The 24,797-nt window shown below is 30.5% G+C and overlaps 2 protein-coding genes and 1 pseudogene across 3 annotated transcripts; all 3 read left to right on the forward strand.

Annotated features, from left to right (window-relative positions):
• The first annotated feature begins 1,251 nt into the window (after positions 1-1,251).
• Positions 1,252-7,450, forward strand: LOC149063236 (uncharacterized). Of its 2 annotated transcripts, XM_089217049.1 has the most exons (7): positions 1,252-1,660; positions 6,061-6,297; positions 6,472-6,672; positions 6,744-6,893; positions 6,965-7,126; positions 7,238-7,294; positions 7,416-7,450. In XM_089217049.1, the coding sequence occupies exons 2-7, from the start codon at positions 6,063-6,065 to the stop codon at positions 7,433-7,435; spliced, it is 825 nt and encodes a 274-aa protein (XP_089073175.1). In that variant the 5' UTR covers positions 1,252-1,660; positions 6,061-6,062; the 3' UTR covers positions 7,436-7,450. The 2 variants fall into 2 exon arrangements, with proteins under 2 accessions (XP_089073175.1, XP_089073174.1); XM_089217048.1 differs by lacking the exon at positions 7,416-7,450 and having other exon boundaries at positions 7,238-7,367.
• Positions 2,649-5,200, forward strand: LOC149063237 (uncharacterized; annotated as a pseudogene).
• LOC149063238 (uncharacterized) lies at positions 7,424-8,158 on the forward strand. The gene is made up of 3 exons (XM_089217050.1): positions 7,424-7,617; positions 7,682-7,859; positions 7,933-8,158. The coding sequence occupies exons 1-3, from the start codon at positions 7,462-7,464 to the stop codon at positions 8,088-8,090; spliced, it is 492 nt and encodes a 163-aa protein (XP_089073176.1). The 5' UTR covers positions 7,424-7,461; the 3' UTR covers positions 8,091-8,158.
• The last annotated feature ends 16,639 nt before the right edge of the window (positions 8,159-24,797 follow it).

The following is a 24,797-nucleotide window of genomic DNA, read 5'->3' on the forward strand; positions in this document are numbered from 1 at the left end:
TGGCGGAATACTGGCATATTACGGGCTCTGTTTCGATTTCGAGCAAGGGCCACCTAGTTTTTGTCGTAGTTGTGCCAACGTTGGCGGAGTACTGTCATATTACGGGCTCTGTTTCAATTTCGAGCAAGGGCCACCTAGTTTTTGTCGTAGTTGTGCCAACGTTGGCGGAATACTGGCATATTACGGGCTCTGTTTTGATTTCGAGCAAGGGCCACCTAGTTTTTGTCGTAGTTGTGCCAACGTTGGCGGAGTACTGTCATATTACGGGCTCCGTTTCAATTTCGAGCAAGGGTCGAAAGTCCGTATTTAAGAGAGGCAACTGCCCTGAGCTCTAACATTTTTGGGCGTGGGCGTCAACATTTTGAGATCAGAAATTTTTATTTGTAAATTATTAAGACTTTTAAAATTTAAATTATTTTTAATATATCATGCTGTTTGAAATTTAAGCAACTTAATAAATGTATATTAAGCTATCAACGATAGAGAATTATTAATTAGTTTTAAAATTAATAGCCTCTATAGTCAATACTATAAATAGAGATCCAAAACCTTTTTATCCACTTTTTTCAACAAACAATTATATCTTGAACGACTTGAACTCTCCCGCTAATCTTCTTATGGTAATAACTTAGCAGGTAATACTTTTGTCTTTAATTATATTTGAAAATGTATTACTATTATTTTTTCTTTTATTAACTATAGGTACCTATTCGATATTTGTTTTCTATAATATCTACTTTCAAGTATCATTATTATATTCAATCTTTGATTAAGCATTTATGTATTGGTAAATGTGTTGGATATAGGTAGGTTGGCAATGTCAAACATTTTTGATCTAATTGGTAATTATTATGCATCTAGATTCTAGATAAATCAAAATTGGATTTAAGTTGTATCAATGCCATACAACGTTGTATACAATATAATATAATATTACGAAAAATAACCTGAGTATTTAAATGTATTTTACTAAAATATTTATTATATGTATATTAATTAGTTTGATTTTGACATGTCTCTTTAGTGTATTTCCTTGTTTGCCAAAAATAAATAATACCGAGTTATAAATTATAATGTTGGAATATAGTTTGGCTATTGTATATACCAACTCAAATCATTGCTGATATTCATAATGAAGTATTTAAAAACTTGATGATGATTACATATTTTTAATTTAATTAGCAATATTATATTCAAAAGCTGTAGTCGAAAAATTACTCGAGGTTAAAATTGAACAAATATATATCTAGGGGAATAAAACACAAGTTAATTAGTTATCACGGCTCGACTGTACCTATAAATAAATACTATTATTTTGTTATTTGTGGTGTGTTTATCACTTAATAGTTGGGAAAACCGTTTAACGGCAAGACCCGCACAGACAACGAACGCCGCCGCCCGTCATCGTGTTATATAATACACATCGTCATAATATCGTCACAACGACAATAGTGACAACGGCATCGAAAACTGTATGTTTGTTACATCCATGTGGTATAAATGTATAATACGACCGTGATTTTATTATATATTTATTTATTAAACGTTTTATAGTATATATTCAGTTAAAAGTTTACACTTGTGTTAAGTTGTTTAAGTTTCTATAAAGTATAAACGTTAATCTGTGTGACACAACGCCTGATTATATTAAACATTTTCGGTAAGTATTGTTTCATAATATTTTAATAAATAATAATATTATAGTAGACTTTAGCTTTAATAATAACAAGCCTCATGATAATCGATCTTGGCCAAACAAATAGACATGGACAACTGAAATAGGTACCTATTATATTTTAACTGTTTAGTATATAAGTAGATATATATACATAGGTACCTAATACATTATTATAGTTGGATTGTAAATTATTGCTTAGATTTATATAAATACCTACTTACCTACTGACATAGTACACTAAACATAAAATACATTTTTATAAATGTAGGTATAACGTGAAATGCTAGTTGTTATTTGTTAATAATCAACAAGAACTGAATTCAAAAAAATGGGTTTACTATACCTACGCTATATATCATATTATATAAGTAATAGGTACCTGGCAAACAACATTTATTATTGCTATCAGTGGCGTATATAGGGGGGAGGCCCCCTAAGCCCGGGCCCATAGTGAAATGAAATTTCATATGTAGGTATATCATGTTCAATTAAAACATTTTAGTATAATTATATATTTTTATGATACCATGGCCCACCTGTAGTCTGTTCATCGTAACATACTTCTAAATGTTGAGGAAATCGTTAATATTTTTATTTGAAAAAAAAATAGAAAAATGAATTTTACATAATATTAAGTCAAAAAATGTTTAAGTCTACCTACTTTAGAAAAATGCTTAATTTATTATATATCTTATTTAATAATAAATATATATTAATACGTTTAAATTCCTATATTTGTATCATTTATGTCATAATTAAAACCACCAGTTCCCTAAAAAATTTTTAGTTGTAACTATGGTGGGGGTAAATTGGCCCATAGTGAAAATAATTCCCATATACGCCACTGATTTGCTATTATTATTAGGTATATATTATATATATATATATTTATAATTATAGTTTTCTTAGTTATTTTTTTAATTAATATTATTAATTTAAGTGTAATTAAAATGGTTATTTTTAAATTTAAATTTTAATAAATTTAAAATAATTATAGTTTTAAATTTTAATAATTAATTATTTTTAATAATATAAAACCGTATTATTATAATTTTATATATTAATTATTAAATATTTTTAATTGTGGTCTTTGAATAAATTGATGAAACATTAAGTGGGTACCTATAAAAGAAAACTGAAAAATGTATGATACAAAAAGTATCTATTACCTACCTAGTTATAAATGTAAATTTTATGAAATTAAAGTCATTTTTAGGACAAATTTATATTTAACTCAGTCCTTAGACCCAAATTATGTATTCTATTATTTAGTAATACTATACTTATCAAGTAGTAATAAAAATTTAGGCACTTGTATCTAATATTACACATCTAAAACAAGAATGCCACAACACAAATTTTAAAGTTTTGAGAAAAAGCGATTTGAAGTTTAAATTTAAGATGTTTTAAAGTGTTTTTTACTTATGTGTTCAAAATTAAAAATTTAAATACTTGCTAACATAATTAACAATAAGTCTTCATCAAATATTATGAAATGCTCTCTTAAAAATATAACAGTGAGCCAGTGAGTTTAATCTATGTACATTTTTGTGCCATAAATCAAATTATGGCAGTGTTTTAAATTATTACATAAGGTCTTTTTTGGATACAAACAATTTATGCATCAGACTTTGTCTTTATCTATGTGGCTATGTTGATAGTTTGGCTGGTCGTTTATTTTTTCCCACATTCTTAATTTTTTAATACATAATTTATAATATCATCATCATATATGATATAATTATTGATGAATTTTTAGTTGTGGTAGTCTTGTTTGAGAGGTGCAATTTACCTATTAGGTGTTTCATTACTGTAATTGTATGTATACCTACTTTCATTAATACATTTTAATAAGAAACTATAAACTAAATATAAAAATAATTTAATTTAACTATATACAGAGCTATAATATAGGTACCTCGTACCTAAAAACCTACTGCATTATCTAAATAAATTATATATTATTTGTTCAAAAATTATAAAAATATTAATAATAGGTATTTTTTTATTTAAACTATTCTGATGTTTATGTTATTCAGTTTGTGATGAACTTTCCAATTTATTAATTTAATATAAGCAATCAAAAATGAGTACTGCATATTATCGTTTGAAAAAACATCGAACATTTCAACGATCTACTGAAATCGAGGCAGAGGTATCAAGATCAATTACTCAAACACAAGATATTGAACTTAAAAATTCAGATTCACCTTTAGAAGTTGGTATTGTTAGAAATGTGTTGAATGAATCTCAGAATATAAGACTTCCAACAAGAATTGAAGATAATTATGATTTATCTTACCTAACAGATTCATCTATAGACTACTTAAATAGATCACCAGATTACAATCCACTTGATTATAAATATTCTTCTTCTTTATCATCTTCTCAGAATTCATCAAACTCAGACAGTAGTGATGATTACAATATATTATCTTCTTCAGTACCAAGCCCGGTACCAAGCCTTCGTGATAAATTACAAAACTTTGTTGTACGATTCAGAAGCAATATGACGGTTGAGTTAATTGATAATTTGCTTGATATATTGCGGTCTGAAAATCATGATCTACCTAAATCAGCAACAAGCTTGCTACAAACCAAGTCTAATGAAAACATTCAAGTAATGACAAGTTTAAAAAACACAAATGGGTCATATGTATATGTATTTTGGAATTGAAGAAGGATTGAAAGGTATAATCTCTGATGAGTATACTGAAAATACCATACGTTTATTATTTAATATTGATGGCTTACCATTGTACAATAGTTCAAGTCAACAATTTTGGCCAAACTTGGGACTTATTGTGCATGACAAATATGACACAAAACCATTTATTGTAGCAGTTTACAGTGGTGATTCTAAACCTAAAAATATTAACGATTTTATAAAAGACTTTGTTCAAGAAGTAAGTTATTTAGTTAAAAACGGTTTAAATATTCGACAAAAAATGTTTAAAATAGAAATTATTGGATTTTCCTGTGATACCCCAGCAAGAGCATTCATCAAGAAATGTAAAGGCCATGGTGGGTTTTACTCATGTGAGCGTTGTGAGACAAGGGGCAAGACGATAAACCATAAAAGAGTGTATCCCAGCATAAATTCAAGGCTTCGGACAAAAAGAAGTTTTATAAAACAACGGCAACGTGAGCACCATTTAGATGGAAGGTCATTGCTACTAGATATTCCAGACTTTGACCCAGTAAATTCTGTTTTCTTGGACTCAATGCACCTACTTTATCTTGGTGTGATGAAATGGATTTTGCAACAACTTCTTGGAGCCAAAATGCGAGTTAATCGTAAATGTAAACTTTCCCAAAACAAAATAAAGCATTTCAATTCAATTTTAAAAATATTTACAAGACATGTATCAAAAGAATTTCAAAGGAAAAAATTAGACTTAGATTCATTTACTCACTGGAAAGCCACACAGTTTAGATTTTTTTAAAACTATTGTGGGGCTCTGGTACTATGTAAAATTCTAAACAAAAAAATGTACAATCATTTTTTACTGTTGGTAGTTGCATGTAGAATTTTAAATGATCCTGAATTATGTGTTGAAAATACAAATTATGCTAGGGATTTACTGAGAAAATTTTTTGAACTTCTTCCTTCATTTTATGGATCTAGTTCACAAATTATGAATAGCCATAATTTGATTCATATAGCAGATGATGTAGAATACACTAATATGCCTTCGTCTGCAATATCCGCATTCCCTTTTGAAAATTTTCTTGGAAAAATCAAACGAATGATTAGTGGTAGAAATAAGCCTCTAGCACAGTTAGTAAGAAGAATCTCCGAGCAAAAGGCATGTCCAAAGATGATGATGAACAATGCTATAAACAAGAAAAAGTTCCTTATAATCAACCCTGACCTAACTCATAAAAGAAAAAAAGATTTAAAAAGCATAATTCTACGGGGGCTTGAATTGAATACTACTCAACCAAACAACATTGTAAAATTGGATTCTAGTGATGTTTTTAGTATTGCAAGAATTCAAAGAAAACAAAATCGTATTTTATTACATGGATATGTATACAAGACTGTCACTGATGCTTTCAAATTCCCTTGCAAATCTTCAGAAGTTGGAATTATGAAATTGGGTAGATTAAGCAATAAAAAAAGAATTATTTCTATTGATAATATTTTAAAAAAATGTGTTTTCTTTGAAAATGGAAATCATAGCTATGCAGTGACATTACTTCATAATTCATAACAATTCTTTATAATAATATAATTATTTATAATTATAAAATTTTAATTTTAATGATAATAATCTAAGCTTACTCTAAATACCTATACATAATGTACCTAATATTAAATAAATTACATACACTTAATAAAAATAGATGAAGATATAATCATTGTAATATTTTTACAGCCATGGACTTTAAAAAAGAAACAACCCATGTTTTAGTAAAATTTAATAAAATTAAAAAATGCGATAAAACTACCATAGACTTAATACCAATATCATGGACCTTTATTGAAGATGAAAAATTATACTGCAAATATCCTAATAAAAATGAATATAGCAAAATAGACCAAATGAGCAAAATGTCATCTATCCACAAGATTTCATGGAAAAGCTTTGAAATTACACTAATGAAAGAAGCCCGTAAGTATTTGTAAACTGTACCTATTAAATAGATACACAACAATTTACAATGTACATAAGTAAATAATACTATTCACAAAAAAAATGTGAATAATATATTATGATATAATCAATGATTATTAATCATATTCAATAATATTGTATATTGTTATTTATTAAAGTTAAAAATTTCAGGGAATTATGATCAAGGTGTCAAGTATATGCAAAAAGCATTCTCTGATACTGTCATACAGAGTAGTACCATTGAAGAAGGAAATAGCTCTGAAGGCGAAAGTAAACCAAACAAACTAAGTGGAGAACAGCTTGGAATGTCTCTAAAAGACATCCCTTCTTTTAGTAAATCATACTCTACAACTGGAATACATAAAGTCAAAGGTGATCATTTAAACATAATTATGAAAACATAAAATAAGTTTAGTTTAATATGTCAATGTTAACTATTACAGGCAATGATGCTTCAATGTTTGTGATAACATCTGAATCGTCTGATGCCTCTGAAGTGTTTAATAAAAAGAATAAAAAGTTAGTACATCCAAAAAATTCTTTTTCTTTTAAAAGATTAAAAACTACAGCCAATGAAGAAAAAACAATAAACGGTAATTTCATTGATTAAATAATTGTGCTTTTCAAAATGTATTTTAAATTCTGTTTGATTATTTTATTTCAGGTGAATCAGATGCTAGTTATTCACAGTCTGATGTACCAACATCTGAATCATCTGATATCTCTGAAGTGTCTAATAAAAAGAAAAAAAAGTTAGTACATTCAAAAACCTCTTTTTCTTTTAAAAGATTAAAAACTACAGCCAATGAAGAAAAAACAATAAATGGTAATTTCTTTGATTAAATATAATAGGTAAATTTTTTAAAATGTAATTTTTGTTGAGGATGTGTACAATTTTCTATAAATAATATTTAAAAATATTAATTGTTTGTTGAAGGTAAAAGAATGTCAAATCAGCATTGCGCAACATGTAGCTGCAATAGTAAATATATGAGTATGTTATACAAACATATTTATTAGATTTTAATTCATTTTACACTTAAACTTTTAAGTTTAGTCAAAACTAGGATATAATTAATATACATATATTTATGTATTAATTTTATCTATTTCAGCTAAAGAAGCTGCAACCTAACCTACCGAGTAAGAGAGGAAGCAAAAATGACTAGGGCTATTTTCCACATGAATTCTACTACAGCAGATATTGATAGATTATTGCAAGAAGAGACCATAATTGATTTGCCAAAAACTAATTTAGAAGACTTTCTTTCCTTTGATGAACAATTAAAAACTAATATTGAATTATTAAAAAAACTGGTAAGAATTATTCCTGAGTTGATATAAAATATTTATTATTATCAACTATTATTTAATCTTTCAGAAATTTTATATGGTGTATAATATTAAGAAAACAACAAAAGTGTCAGAAGTTTTTACAGCATTAATTCCTAGAATTATTACCAAAGATGTACAATTACTCTACACTGCCTTTGGGAGAGAAACAAACGGTGTAAGAAAATTGAATTTTTCTGCGACAGAAACCTACAAATATTTACTTGGTCGGTATTTAACCATTTATTTTTTTTTTCAAAAAAAATTCAGCAATAATTCATATTTATATTTTAATTTTAGAAGTGGTCTCCACCAAATTAACAAATGTTGACAATAAAGAAATTTCTAGTCAACTTAGCCGTTGGTTTTCTGGCGCCAAGGATAGAGATGGTGGAAAGAGGGAGAGACTTGATACAAAACGCAGTTCTGAAACCCAAGAACATATTACTTTTGATTAGTACTAAACAATAATTTTTATTATTTTTATTTAAAAAATAATGAATAAAGTTTACTAAGTTCATTGTAATTATTATTAGTGGTTATATGTTTTTTTTTGTGATGCAGAACTCCTCAGGATATCTTGCAAATATGTTGCAATTTATACCATCTCTCCCCTTGTATGAGCTCATATACTCTACTGGTACAATTATATAAATTTATAAATTAATATAATAATATAATATAATATATAACATAATTATATAATTATATATACCAATTATTTATTTATATACTGGTACCAGTTAAAGTCAGTACTGCACCTTAACCAAATACCAGTACTGGCTCAGTACTAAAAATCCAATACTGGAATAGGCAATAGCGTTATCATCCCAGACATACGCCAGTACATGGCCAGTACTGGCTGCCAGTAGCGCACCAGTATCAGTCGATACTGACCCAGTACTGCGCCTGTTGTGAATTCCCTATTGGGGCAGTACTGCACCTTAACCAAATACCAGTACTGGCTCAGTACTAAAAATCCAATACTGGAATAGCGTTATCATCCCAGACATACGCCAGTACATGGCCAGTACTGGCTGCCAGTAGCGCACCAGTATCAGTCGATACTGACCCAGTACTGCGCCTGTTGTGAATTCCCGATTGGGATATATGTAACCTCTGATATTTGTCGTATAATTTTGAATGGCCCCCCGTATCTATATGCAAATTTCGATCCTTTATTTTCTATCTTAACTAAGACTTTTTCCCCTATTACAAATTTTATTTGTTTTTTATGTGAATCATAATGTTTTTTATTTTTTAGAAACTTTTCCTCCAGTAATTTTGGTAACTCGTCTCTTATGTTATTTAATTTTTCTAATTCGTTTAAAATTTCTGGTGCTGTATCTGTGCTAATAAGATTATAATCGAAAATTGATTTTGGGTGATAACCGTGCAATAGATAAAATGGAGACTGATTTGTTGTTTCATTGACCGATGTGTTGTATCCGAAGAGTACATATTTTAAATATTGATTCCAGTGATTTGTTTTTTCCTGTACAAAATGACTTATCATATCGATTAAAGTACCATTAAATTTTTCGGTTTGTCCCTGACTCTGGGGGCGGTAAGCTATGGAATTAGTATTTTGTATATTTAGTGCTTTTAACAGGTCTTTTACCAATTTATTTGTAAAGTGAAGCCCTCTATCTGAATGCACTTCCCCTATCACCCCGAATTGTAGTATTACATCTATGAGAAAAGCTACCGTTGATTTTGAGTCGGCATGTTTATATGCCTTCGCTATGGCATATTTCGTAGTTGCGCAGGTGCCTACTAGAATGTAATAATATCCATTACTCGGCGGATTGATTGGCCCTATATAGTCAATAATGAACCTCTCGAAGGGCCTTCCTGTCATTTTTGGTGATGTTAACATATGACCGTATGTAGCTCTTTTATCAGCCTTTCGTTTTTGGCAACTTAAACATGAAGTTACAAATATGCGGATATCTTTATACATGGTTGGCCAGAAATAACGTTCTATGATTTTTTTGTATGTTTTGTCTACTCCAAGATGGGACGCGAGTGGATTTTCGTGAAAATTACATAAAATTTCGTTTTTACGACAATTGGGTAACGCTATTAACTGTACTGTGTTCCCTTTGGACGTATGATTGTACATAAGAATATTTTCTTGATTTAAAAAGTAATTTTTCGATTTTCTTATCCATACTTGGTCCGATATATCCGGGTTGTCTAATGCTTGTATTATTTTATTAAGTATTGGGTCATTACGTTGTTCTATCGGTAAATTAATAACTGTAACGTGGCAAATGGTTAGGTCATTATCCTTTTGCAGGTCTTTTTCATACGTGGGTGGATCGAATACCGGGTTTCTTGACATCGCGTCACACACTTGATTTAAAAGTCCTTTTCGATATTTTATTATGAAGTCAAAATCAATTATTTTACTTTTTAGTCGTTGAATTCGCACTGATTGAGTTTTAATGCTGTCTAGATATCTAAGTGGGGCGTGGTCTGTCCAAATTTCTACTTCGACACCATATACATATGTGCGGAATGTTTCTAACGTAAATACTATTGCTAGCAATTCTAGTTCTATTGCACTATATTTTTCTTCTGTTGTGGTTAACCGCCGGGATACGAAATAAACAGGGTGTAGTTGCTTATCTTCTTCTGTTTTTTGCAATAAAGTTCCTGCTATACCGATTTTGCTTGCATCTGTCCATATTATTATAGGTAACCCCGGGTTAAAGTGTTTTAGAAGGGGTGGACTGGTTAGTTTGTTTTTTAGATTTTCAAATGCATTTTGATGTAATATGGACCATTTTATGGGTGATTTTTTAGTGGGATAATGTCCCCGAGTTAGATCAGTTATCGGTGAAATTAATTCTGCAAATCGAGGGATAAATTTTCTAAAAAAATTGCACAAACCCAAGAAACTTCTTGTTTGTTTTATTGTTTTGGGGGTCGGAAAATTTTTTATTGCAGCTAGACCATCAGGATTTGGTTTAACTCCGTCCTGATTTACTATTTGCCCGAGTATCTTAAGTTCAAAATATCCGAATTTACACTTTGTAGCTTTTAATTTAAATCCTGTTTCTCTTATTCGCTGTAATAATTTCTCTAGTACTATTAATAGGTCATCAAATGTTTTTGCGTAATTTATTATATCGTCAACATAGTTAATTGTTCCAACATATAATAATCCAGCGAGAGCTTTTGTTACTGCTTTTGAAAACTGTCGTGGTGAATTTTTATAACCAAACGGAAATCGTGTCCATTCGTACAGCCCAAATGGTGTTATAAATGCTAATTTGTACCTATCTGTTGTTCCTAATAGAATATTCAGAAATCCCTGTTGCATGTCCATTATATTAAAATACTTTGCCCCTTCTAAACAATCGAAAACCGTTTGCATATGAGTTATTGGGAAATTTTGATGTGGTACCTGTTTATTCAACCGTCTATAATCTATCACTAATCTCTTCGAACCGTCTGCTTTGTTCACTAGAAATGCCGGACTGGCGTATGAGGAAATAGATGGAGTTATAAGACCAGATTTTAGTAATTCATTAATTTGTCTCTGTAGTTCCTGTTGTTCTGTCAACGCTAATCTATATGGTGGTAAGTTAACAGGTTCTGTTGTTATTGTTGGTATAGGTACGTCTCCTACGTCTATTGCCCCTAAGTCCATGGAATGTTTGGCAAAGCAATCTGTATATTTATTTAAAATTATTTTTAATTGTGTCTGTTGTATTTGGGTTAGCTCCGGGTTTATATCAAATTTTAATTCGTCCGTGTTTTGTTTATCTATATATTGTGTACTGTTATATTTTAATATTTCATTATCGTTGTTCAGGTTACTTTGTTTTAAGTTGTTTATATGATGAAATCTTGTTTTTTTGTGTCTATCTAGTAATTTTTCTTCTTTTTCATTCATTGGTATATTACGATATTCTCTAATATAGCTTCTGCACACCTCGCAAAACATTACCTCTCCCCCCTCGGTCCAGTAAGGATGGTTCGTATATTCATGAGATTTTAATGCTGATTCAGATGTTGACAGATGTTCACAATCCTGGCAAAACTGAGTGTACCACATAATAGGTGTTTTGTTTACATCGTTATTTTTTATTTCTACGGGATTGTTTATGTTAATATTGTCTAATGAGTATTTTTTTTCATTAAGATTAGATAAATATAATCGATTGTAGCATTCGTCTAAGTACCGATTTGTATGTTTTGTAATAATATTTACATCGGGTATAACTGTATACATGCATGTGTTATGTAAAGTGAGTGGTGATGACTCTTGATTTATTAATGCTGGAGTCCAATGATTATTTTCATGAATTACTCCTATCGTCGGTCGGTTTTTTTTCCAGTATATTATAGCGGTGTTTAATACGTTATTATCTGTGTTTTTGTGTTTAGAGATTATTGTTAAATTTTTATTAAATTGGTCTGCTAAATATGCCAAGTCGTCTTCTGTCATATAATATCCCGATTTCGTATTTGGTATATTAATTTTTCTTAGTATTTCTATTGTGGATACCTCTAGCCCTTCTTCCCTCAAACATACACGTATTGCATGTGCACCACAATCACCGTCGGAAGGTACTTCTTTGATTTTGTTTAAGTGTGACGCATCAAATAAAATACTCTCCATCAGTGTGTGGTCAATAATGTCGGTAAAAACAAGTTCCATTCCATTATTATTAATTTTTTTGGTAGACTCATTGTTATTTAATATTGACTTATTTGTGTTGGTGGTTTCGTTATAATTTAATATTGGCTTTTTGATGTCATGAATAGATATTGTTATGCATGTATTGCGAAATATGAACCTCAGCATACCGGAAATAATGGGCCATTCTTTTCCGTCTTGTCCCGCGCATATTTTCGGTAATGCTATTCTTTTAATTTGTTGTTCTAAGCAAAATTTCCTCAGGTTTTGTAATGTCGCAAATATGTTATCGTACGTTGGTTTTTCGTAATAGTATTTTTTTGTAATTAAGTATAATAGCCATCGTTTTTCTGTTTTAATGAATGCGATTTCCCTTACACCTTTTTTTTGTAAAATTAAATTGTCGATGTTATTAAATTTTTTACGAAACTGTAAAGCGATACCGCGATTCATTGTTAGGCATTCGCTGACGCAATGAGCGATGGCGTCACTTGACTGATCACTGAACAAATCGCCATTTATTTCCTGATATTTATGGTTAAAGTTTTGTTCATTATTGTTAAGCAATAAAAATTGTTGATACTCGTTTCGTATTTCGTGGGAAACGTATTGTGGTTTGGTTTCCTGTATATCCTTTTTTACTTCTCGAGTTTTTATTGGTAATTTAACTTCTTGATTTTCATATCTGAGTAGTATTATATTGTCTTTTAAATTCATGACTATTTGTGTTTTTACCATAAAATCTAAACCTAATAAGATTGGGGCGCATAAATTATCTACTACCACTGCCTGATGGTGTACTATGACTGATGCAATTTGTATTTTAATTATCGTAGAGCCTAAAATGTTTAATTTTGAATTATTGGCTGCTTCCAAGTATATATCGTTAATTGGTTTAATATTGTCAATTAATGTAGTTTTTTTATCTATAACTGTCACGCTAGCTCCTGTATCTAACAGTAGCAATGTCGGTTTATCGTTAATTTTTCCTAATATTTCAATTTTATATTTTATTTGTTCATTTATTTTATAGCAACTATATAATACTTGGTTTATTTTATTGGTTATAATACTATTGTTATTCCTGGTATTTTGAGGTATATCCTTTACAGACCCAGGTGCCTGCAGAAGTTTTAGTTTTTTTTGGCCATGACAGTTTCTTTTAATATGTCCAACTTTTCCACATCCATAACACGTCGGTATCTGCCTTGGAGTATTCCCGTGTTGATAGTTTTGATACCGATTTTGTTGTTGTGTAAATGTATTTGGTATACTTTGGCTAGTTTGATTGTATGTGAATCTAGGGTTTTGATGGTTCGGATTAAAATACGGTGGGAAATATTGACTTGGAAATTGTTGATTATAAAATTCGCCATTGTAATTAGTTCTATTTGTATAATTTGGTGTATAATTTTGTACTGATATTTCCCTTTTATCTATGGTTAATTGTTGAATGTGTTTTTTTTAAATGTTTATCTCTTCATTTAATCTATCTATACTTGAATTTTGTTTTACATCAGTTTTTCTAACCATTTTTGCTAATTCGTATCTTTTTAAATTTTCTGATATTTTAGTTATGTTAGTGTTATCTAATATTTCGATTTTATTGTATATTTCATCTGGTAAGCCCGCCAATATTTTCTCGCAAATTTCTTCCTCTATCATATTTGGATTAATTTTATAGCAAAGTTCCATCATATTTATTATAAATTCATTTAAAGTTTCATTCTCCATTAACTTTCTTTGGTTTAATTGTATTCTAAGTAGTTTATCATTCCCAATATTAGTAAATTTTTCTTTGATTTGTTTTTTTGTCTGGTCCCAGTTTATATTTGGTGTTTTGGTTTTTATTAATTTAAAAAATTTTGATGCCGAATCTTTCAAATATAATGGTAATAACGTAATTTTTTCTGTTTCACCCCAGTTATTTATTATTGCGGCCAAATCAAAATTTTCTATAAAAGAATCAACGTCTTCTCCCATTTTCCCTGAAAAAGTTTGTGGTTGATGGATAATTGGTTTAAATTCCATTTTTGATTCCGGTTCAGTTTTATTGTTATAATTATTATTTAATTTAGTCGGTTCTATGCAATTTGTTTGATTTATATTGAAGTTTTTACTATCTATTGTTTTGTCTATAGAATAGATGTTGTATCATCGGGAATTAAATTATCTTGATCGTCTTTGTTCTCTAGATTTCCTAAGTTTTCAACTAGTTTATTGGTTAGTATCTGTAACGATTCGTTATTAACTTTAATATTTTCCCGTATGATATTACGTGCTAAATCTCTTAATTGTTCCTGAGTGTGGACGTCTGTTACTATGCCAAATTGTTCATGTAAAATCGTTTGCAGTCTATCTTTCTTTATGTAAGGTAGTTGTCCTAATTTACCGTTAAAAAATATGTCAAATTCGTCTTGTGATAAGGTAGATTCGAAAATATTTAATTTTTTGTTGTTTAAATTTTTTATGTTACCCCTAAAATGTTCTACTCGAATTGCGTTATTAGCATTAAATAAAATCTGTACTTGTTCTAATGTCAAATTATTGAGGAATTCTATTAATTCTTCCCTATCAGCTTTCAATAAATTAAAGCTCTGAGAAACCAATTTAATATTTCTGTATTTAAATTTATAGTTAGATTATTATCGTTATTTTTTAAATACCACATTCCCTTATTTATCTACCATTACTAATTATAAACATGCTATATCTAAATAGATTATCTAGTTCTTAATTTTGTATTTATTTATTTATTTATATTTTACACCGTTTGTTATATATTCTCCCTTATATCTAAATTTTTATCTTAAGCTTAACATTTATGTTGAGTATAATTACTTAAAAGTCCGTTATTTAAAATTTTATTCTACTTATAACTAAAATTTTCCTTTTAAATCCGTTTATCTTTTTTAAAACTTAAAATTTCTCTTAAAACTTATAATCCATATTAATCACTACAAAATCCGTTATTCAAACTTAATCTCACTTATTAATTAAAATTTTTCTTTCACTTTTTTTTTTTTTATCTCTCTTAAAACTAAAATTTTCTCTTAAAACGTATATTCAGTATTCATTCCATGAAAATTCTCTTTTCAAAGCTGTATCTCACTTATTATTATATTTTTACTCGTAAAAAAGAAATTACTTAAAATTATAAATTAATTAAAACTGAAACAGACTCCCTGTATTTAAATACAACTGTAATTATAACAGGCTTCGGCGCCTCCACCAATATGTAACGTGGTCGGGGGAACGACCAGTTAAATATAAGATATCCAGTGAGAGTCGTAGGACTCTTTAGATATAATTACCGTAGCCAGGGGTAGATATATATATATATATATATAACAGGATCTTAAATATATTTAAATAACTAGGATTCCGTTTCAGTTATCATTAAGTTTTATTATAGATTAAACACTTACAAATAATAATACTCACAAGCTATATAAATTATATTCTATCCAACTATCTGACTGTATCGTAGTTATACGGAGTTCGATGTTTGTTGAGTGTTGAGGTCTAAGGTACACCGTGAACTAACTTACTTCATACATGGTGTGTATTGACCATAGGTCTTACAGTTATGAGTGTGTGTTAATATTATTGTATTGGTCAGCAGTTCATCGTACATAATGTTAAGTGTGTAGACGTGTAGTACATATATATATATTTAGGTATCATGTAACATATTATAATTGTTACAGTATGTTGTCAAAGTGTCTACGTCTTGTGTAAGGTGGCTATGAATAATTTTACTTGGCTTCTCATTAATATCATCAACAGCTTTACGTTTCACTTGATTACTTACAGTTTGTCTGTTCAATGTTTCATCACTATCTTTTTCGTGGGTTTCATGATTTAAAACTTGTTTAATAATTTTGTTCTTATTTAAATGGATATATGCTGTACAAATCTTTTTAGTACAGCAATATCGATCAACATTATTTTTTAAATTTTTATGGAAACGAAATTTATATCCATCAATTACATATAAACTGTGATTTTTTTCACTCAACATTTCACTTAACATTTCATTCGACATTATAAATAAAGCGACGGAACGTTCTTAGCGGTAGTAAAGCGACGACTAAGGTGTACTTATTAGTTATTGGTATCTACATTATAGGGTGATTATATTTTATCAGTCAAGATTAAATTATCTTGAATTAAAAAAACCCGGGCCGCAACTCGTCTGTACCCAAAATAAACACGGGCCGCAATTCGGATTAGACCTTTTTTCGTAGTTATCTTCGGGACGCAATTAGTATGCAGCCCTGGAGCCAATCCAAACTATTCCTCCTGCTGCAGTCTCCTTTCGCAGAGCGACCTATCGAAGTTCAGCTACAAGAGGATGAAGAAAGTGAAGAGGAACAAATTAATATTGCCGAAGAAGAATTTAAAGATTATTATTAATTATTATAATTTATAAGACAATTTTAAAAATCGGATATATTTGCTTATTACCTATTGTACTTAGTTTAAGTTTAATAATTATTTACTGTCAATTATTTTTTCTATCAATATTTAAAAAACATTAAAAATAAAATCGTAGAATACCTCTTTATGGGATACTACCAAAAATATTTTGCAACAAATGTACTTTAAAGATGGCAAAAAAATATATGGATAATATTATGAAGATAAATTAAAATTGATACATTATTTAAATCACGATAACTGATGAATTATTACTTTTAGGTAAAAAAGTGTAAGGATAATTTTTTTAGAAAATTACTTGATCTACAAATTTTGTCCAAGCTATTTTTACGAAAACACTTAAATTTTAAGAGATAAATGAAAAAACCAATTTTTGTGACCTTTGACCTCGAATAAAAAAATTAGCAGCAATAGGATCGATGGAGACTTTTGAGATTTTATTTAGGATGAGGTACTTAAGGTGTGTACCAATTTTCAGCTCTATGCGAATTATTCCGAAGTTAAATGTCTATTTTGACCGGACTATGGGTGTTATTGTTGAACAATCAAGTATCTGGGATGCGCGTATTATTGCCATACACTTCCAGTCCGTACACTAGGGACCAATGTCTCCCAAGCGTTACCCTTCATGTTGGTTAGAATTGAATAGAATATCGAATGGATGGATGCATACAATTCTCATGTTCATTAGTGTCGTATACTGGCTATTTGAAAATAAATAATCTCATTTTAGTAACCATGGAAGCAAATCTCAAATATTTTTATGATCAGAGCACTTTAGAATAATTCTACAGGCAGTTAAAATTAATTTTAAAATTTTATTAGAATTAACCACCAATGAATAATAATAACCAATTTGAAAAGCTGTTACTTGAGGCATGGGAACGGTGCACGGATGACAAAACTTTGCGTGAGTCATCCACGTATAAATGTGCAAGACAGACATTAGCTAAACTTACGTGCTCTGGGCAACGAAATAATAAAGAACTATGTCAACTTCAGTCATTAATCAATGCAATGAGAGCCGGTAACGAAGTTCACTGTTCTAAAGAGAAATTCGATGCCGAAGAAACATTTTGCACGAAAGAGCGTCCGAAAGTCTTTGAATTGTGTTGCCCAGAACAACAACGTCCGGCAAACAAAACTTGTCTACAATTCGAGCATTCAAATGACGATGAAATATGTGAGGTGGCCTTATCCAAGGATACAACGAAATCCGAACAGATTATCTACCCCCAGTTTCCCGTCCAAGACACGGATGCCGATTGCATACTGAAGTCGGCCCTGGTGACTGCAGAAGATAACGTCGGTATGCAACAGTTCTTTCGGGACGTGGCAGTAAACACTTGTGACCGTGGTGATTTGCTAATGCGTGTCACTAGTGACGTGTTAACGGACTTTCGGTACTTTATCGACAGCGTCTTTAACAATCGTGTGACGCAGATTAGCATGGTGTTGGCCCGTGAACAATTGTCTATACGTGACCGGTACGTGGAGCTCGAGTCCCGGACATTAAACCGGGCACAGCTTTCAGTGTTTCATATCAAGGAAGTAATGCCTACATTTGACTGGCAGCGGTATTCATCAGAACCAGGCTACATCAAGTCTGTTGTTGTGTCGAATTGTCTGCATAACGCTCGGGTGGAAGATGCAGATGGTGAAGATGCTAGAGGAAAAGGTCTGCTTTACCAGCTTAACTGGCTCCGGTCCGAAAATGACAGGGCCGACGATGAGAACCACTGTCTGCATGATCGACACGCTAAGCTCACGGCTGAACTTTCTATGATCAATGGTAACATATCTTCAGTCCAGTGCCGGGCTGCAAACGATATAGCCTGTCTGACAGATCAGTTAGAGAAACTCCGATCAAGATCTTGTGAACAGTTGGCAATTATCGATAAGCTTATGGAGGACATACAAATATCCATTCAAAATACAAAAAAAGTTGCAAAGGGAGCAGTGACGACGCGACATTGTATTTGATTTACTAGTAGATTTTTCATAGCAGCGATTCAACCAGATCCATAAAATGTCAATACAGTATTTTAAACTTTTTATAAACTTCTAAAAAATAATATATAGCAATATCTGCAATTATTATTGTATATGTACGATATTATTGATTATTTATTTATTTGATAAATATACTCCTTAAGAGCATTTGATTAAAAATACAGTAAAGTAGATACAAGTAAGTAATTGATAACAAGCAGTGAAAATAAGTAAACTGAAAAACTAAGTTAACCTGGTAAGACTAAGGTTGGTTTAACAGAAGAAAATTTCTGTGGACAGGCTGATGACCATACGAGGTGAGATAAGTAGCAATAGAGTAAAAGGAATGGTGATTGTAAGCGCCCACAAAAGGGTAGCTACCCGAAGGACCAGCAAATGTGTCTCTGTAGGAATTGAGTAACACAAATAATTCGATTTTTTCCGACTCTGTTGCTTCGGTGCTTATGTACTTGAAGTCTCTCTACTAACAGCTCCTTGAATAGTTGTTCATTGACTTCTGTTACATGTATTATGGTGTCGGTGTTATTTTCCACATCCACATTTCCTTTCGAAGTGGTGAGACAGTTGCTATCAATTCTTTTTATAATCAAATCTTTGCTGGTCTTGTAGTATGTAACATAGGGTAGATCTAACCAACCTCTACCTACTATGAGCTCCGCGCGCTGCGCATCATCAGGCACTACTAAAAGCGTTACTGGACCGACTTCGACACCATCAACTGTTATGCTCTCAAGAGCTTTTCCAACGGTTGAGGTAGTAGGTACGGTCACACTACCAACTCCATACAACGGTTGTTCAACGTATTCAATCGCCAACCCAATTCTTGTGTTTAATTAATGAATAATGCGAACCAGTATCTACAAGTAGGCTCACCACTTCGCCTAATATGGTACCTTCCTTTAAATACCGATGTGGGTTGTCGACTGAAATTCTCGTCGCTATCACATTCGCTTCTGTCTTGCTTCCTCCAGGACAGTCTCTTTTTATGTGTCCTTTACCGTTGCAACCATAACACGTCAGCTTTTCTCGGCGCTGAAAACAATCGCGTCCAACGTGGCCAGTCTTGTGGCAGAACCAGCATTCAACCTGTTCACGAACTTGTAAATCCGGGTTGGTTGTAGTATCTTTAGTCTCCCGTCGATGTGGCGCTACATATAACGGAACTTGTGTCATGGATGTCGTCACGGTTTTGTCCGATCTTTTAGGATTGTAATTGGTTTTTCCACTCTTTTTTTCAAACAACTCGTCTTTCCTGCTTAACTCACCACGCAGAGTGTTCAACCTTTCCCACTCTAATAGATCACCGAGCAACTTGTCTTCATTTACATGTTTGTTGCTCAACGCAAAAAGAGCTAGTTCACGAGAATACACACCCTGTAATACGTGGTCCTTGATTTCGTCGAAAGTTAATTTCAACTTGCGACACAATCTTGTTTTTTCATGGAAGAAATCTACTATATGTTCGTTCTTAAAGTTGGACGAGTTTCTGCATTTGGTTCCATCGGGCGGTGGTACGCAATCCTCGCACGAATGTGGACCTGAACTTTGTCGAGAAATCGTCCCAGCCGTTGAATTCTCGTCCCAAAAACCAATTTCGGGCCGCTCCGACCAAACACGAGCGTATGAACTACAACCTGTAGTTAACAGGCCAGTTGTTTAACCACGCCAACGCGTCGACAGACTCATACCTAGTGATGGGCACTGGGTAAATACCCGATGGGTAAGAAATTTATTTCGGGTAAATACCTGGGTAAATACCCATGACATAAATACCTTTCCAAAATCGGGTATTTATTTTATTTTTTTTCATCGCACCGGCGGCCGTCACACTGCTGAAGTTGGTGTGCGTGTGCGGCGACTAGCATGTGCTATAAATATCTTACTTATCAGTTATCTATAATAATAATCCACACTACTTAGACTATGGCATTATGCGGTACGCCAATAGCTAACAGTCAACACACTCAACACCACGATTTATTCATGATAGGTCGATATAAGATATAATATTAATATGAAGTTGTCGCCGTTGATAATAATTACGCGTTTACTGTTATAAGGTTATTTTGTTTTCATTGTTTGCGTTTTTGTCTGCCAAACATGCATTGAAATCACATACTTACGTTTTCAATAAGTTTTATTCTAATTTTAGTTTTATTTTATTTAAAAATATAATTATTATGGGAAGAAAACAAGATCCGATCCGTAAATATTTTAAAAAAGTCGGTATTGATGAAAAGCGTCAATCGTGTAAGTTTTGTTCAAAAGAATACAATTTAAACGTGAACAAAATGAAATCACATTTATTTAAATGTCTACAATGCCCAAAAGAAACTAAAAAGAAATTTAAGCAGAGCACAATTCAAATATCAACTTTGGATGTAGATGCATATGATGTTATTAATGACCAAGTTCAAGTTCAATCAACATCAAAAGAAGTTCCCCAATTACAAATCCAGCAGCACTCAGAAAACTTCAGCAGGTTTTTTGACAGAATGGATAAAGGGGAAAATGTAAGTTAATTTACTAGTTTGTCTTTATATTGAATTCGTACAATTGTACCCAGTACCTATTTAATATAGTAGTATTTTATTATATGTCAAATTAGGTACCTAATGTTATAATTAAAGTATATAAAGGGATAATTTTATGTTATATTGGTACAAGGGTACAACACCTAGGTGTATTTGCTTATTTTGATCCATTTTGGTTTTTTTTTTTTAAACATTTTTGTTTTATTAGTACATATTTGATACCATCTTAAGGGTTTTCTTGACATTTGTCATTAAAATTTTGTCTATTGTCTTTTGTTGTAATTGATAATAATATAACTATTTATACAAATAGGTACATAATATATATTATAGATATGCTTAAAATGGTATGTATAAATTAATTAAAATAAGGTTTAAATGTTTTGAATATTATAAATTATTAATTAATATTCATTACATTTTTATAGATTTATTATCTGTTTAAACAAAAATAATAAAACTATGCCTAATTTAGGTACTTACTTTTTTTTTTTATAATTTATTTTTGAGGTTATTATATTTCATAGGTACGTTTGAATGAAAAACTTGCTTTGGCCATCATCGTCAGTGGTTCTCCATTATCAATGACTGAGCACCCACTTTGGATTGACTTTTTTAGGCAAATTCGACCAACCTTTAAACTACCTTGTCGAAAATTTATATCTACAGTTTATGTGGATAAAGTGTATGCTGAAATGCAGAGTAGTATTACTCATGATCTTCTTGAGGCAAATGATTTACATATTCAACTGGATGGATGGACCAATATAAATAATGATGGCATAATAAACTTTGTTATTTGTAAACCAGAACCATTGTTTGTCAAATTTCTGAACACCAAAGATAACCGTCATAATGCTGAATTTTTAAAAAACCAAATTGTTGAAATAATTGAAACATATGGTAAGGAAAAATTTTTTGTCATTATAGGGGATAATGCTGCTAATGTTAAGAAATCATTTGAACTGGTAAAAAATGTGTGTAAAGGGATTCAACCACTGGGATGTGCAGCCCATGGTTTACATCTCTTATGTTCTGATATTTTTAAAGTAAATTCAGTTAGTGAATTCTTGAAACAAAACTCTAGTATTGTTAGTTCTATAAAAAGATCACAATTATTATCTTCTGTCTTCAAAAAACACCAAAAAATTAAAGGCATTAATGTTCAATTGAAATTGCCTGTCAAAACCCGTTGGGGGAGCTTTCTATTTTGTTTGGAAAGTTTGATGAAAAATAAAAGTGTTTTACAGGCCTTGGCAGTCGATGACACTATTCCAATTTCATTATTAAGACCTATCAAATTGACATTATTTGATGATTCTAAATTTTGAGAAAATGTTTTAAAAATGATAAATTTATTAACCCCAATAGTAAATGCAATTACAGTCTTAGAATCAAATCATAATCTTATCCATAGAGTTAGAAGTCTGTTAAATGATGTGGAGAAAAAAGTTGAAGCATGCTTTTCGTCTTCAATCACAAATTCTCTTTTTTCTATTTCTGAGGAACTGAATATAATTAATAATGTTGCAAAAAGAAAAATCTTTATTCTTGGAAAAATTCATTTAGCTGCTGAATTGCTGGACCCTAAATCACAAGGACTAGAATTAAATGCAGATGAACGTGTTGATGCTTTAGAATTTATATATAATTTAGGAGTTGAAATGAAAATAGATATAATGAATGATCTCTCAGATTATCAATCAAAGCAAGGATATTTTGCTAAAAAATTTATTTGGGAAAATTCTTTGATTACTGATCCAGTAAAGTGGTGGAAATTCTTAGATCACATATCGCTATTATCTAAATTTGCAGTAAGAATATTAACTGCTCCTCGTACTTCTGCTGCTACTGAACGAACATTCAGCACTTTTTCTTGGATACATAGCAAAAAAAGAAATAGATTAACTACAGAGAGAGCTGGGAAATTGACATACTTATCTTACAATTGGAAGCTAAAAAATAAAAAAAGTGAAATTTCCAAAAATACAGAAGCAAATAATTGTGAAGAATCTTCTGTTGTTATACAAGAAATACAAAATTCATCGAGTTCTTTTAACTCTGAAAAAAACGATGAAAATATGATTATCTCAAAAAGTGATTCAGACAGTGATTGTGATTCAGATTCAGAAACATCTATTTTATATAATGATACCAGTAGTGATGAAAACTCAGTTTCATGTTCAGAAAAAGAAGATGAGGATAATTATTAATTATTATTTTGTTATGCATTTTATATTTTGTTTATATTATAACAGCAAAGAGCTAATGGACATTTTATTTTGTTATGTTTAATTTTTATTCAGGTTATAGAAATTTGTATTTCTTTATTATGCATTTTACATTTTGTTTGTATTATATTTAGCAAGGAGCTAATGAACAATTTATTTTGTTATGTTTTGTATGTATTTGGATTAAATAAATACATTTTTTTTTATTATTCAACTAGCTGATCCCGTGCACTTCGTAGCCCGATAAAAATCTTACCTCTCACATTTCTCAAACTGTGTGCTAAATTCGTTTCCTGTGATTATGCTAGCAGTATGTTTTATACAATATGTAAATCAATAATGGTTAAAATATAATAAGCAATAATCTTACAACGGTATTCAATTTAATTCATCATTATGTAAATTTATTCGTTTTATCGAGCAAATTCTGACAATTCAAATATTTAATTGAATGGTATTTGGATCTATCACTTTTAGCTTATCCTATATTCTGCCAATAAGTCTCATAAATCTCTGTGCCAATTAATTTTGTGTTCGTAATCGGCCCAAATATTGGAATTTGAATACATAAAGGATAAACAGACGAATCCATTTATATATATATAGGTTGTCCCGTGAGGATTTACCCATTAAAATATCTCACGAAATAATGGAGATATAAAAATTCTGGTTTTATAATAAGATGCACAGGGTCAAGAACTACAATTATTTAATTTTTTAATTTATTTTAATGTTTTTGTAAAAAATTTAAAAAACATAATTTTTTATTTAATTATTTCCAAAAAAATTTAAGATAGCCATTTTGCAGGGTTTATTTTTCAGAAAAAAAATTGCTCGATGTTTCTGTAGCTCGTATTGCCATTTTCTTTGGTGCTGAGGCGTACAACTACGGATCGATTTTTTTTTTTTTTGAGGCATAATTTAAAATGTAAAATATTTTACGGACTATGTAGTGCGCAATTTAAAATAATTCAGGGATATATGTTATAATAATAATAGAAATATATAATAATTATAAGGAATCATCACTAATAGCGACAATTTATAAATAAACAAAAATGTCCATCGTAAATCTCAAAATGTCTGAGCATCTCCCAGGTTTGAGTCTATCACTTATTAACTTAGCCCATCTTCTGCCTATAGATCTAATATATCTCTGCACCAAATTTCGTCGTAATCGGTCCAGCCATTTATGAATGCATAAAGGACAAACAAACAGATTGAAATCCATTTATACATATTATACATATATATCTTGGTCTTGAAATAATTCATTTTTTCCGGCCATTC

Source organism: Diuraphis noxia, unplaced genomic scaffold, assembly GCF_037042655.1.
Source record: "Diuraphis noxia isolate RWA-SAM2 unplaced genomic scaffold, SU_Dnox_SAM2 contig0001, whole genome shotgun sequence".
Lineage (NCBI taxonomy): Eukaryota > Metazoa > Arthropoda > Insecta > Hemiptera > Aphididae > Diuraphis > Diuraphis noxia.

Coding starts and splice junctions, on each gene's coding strand:
- LOC149063236 (XM_089217048.1), top strand. CDS start 6,063: ATGGACTTTAAAAAAGAAACAACCCATGTTTTAGTAAAATTTAATAAA. Junction 6,298..6,471: donor TACACTAATGAAAGAAGCCC/GTAAGTATTTGT, acceptor TAAAAATTTCAG/GGAATTATGATCAAGGTGTC. Junction 6,894..6,964: donor TGAAGAAAAAACAATAAACG/GTAATTTCATTG, acceptor ATTTTATTTCAG/GTGAATCAGATGCTAGTTAT.
- LOC149063238 (XM_089217050.1), top strand. CDS start 7,462: ATGACTAGGGCTATTTTCCACATGAATTCTACTACAGCAGATATTGAT. Junction 7,618..7,681: donor TTGAATTATTAAAAAAACTG/GTAAGAATTATT, acceptor TTAATCTTTCAG/AAATTTTATATGGTGTATAA. Junction 7,860..7,932: donor AACCTACAAATATTTACTTG/GTCGGTATTTAA, acceptor TTTTAATTTTAG/AAGTGGTCTCCACCAAATTA.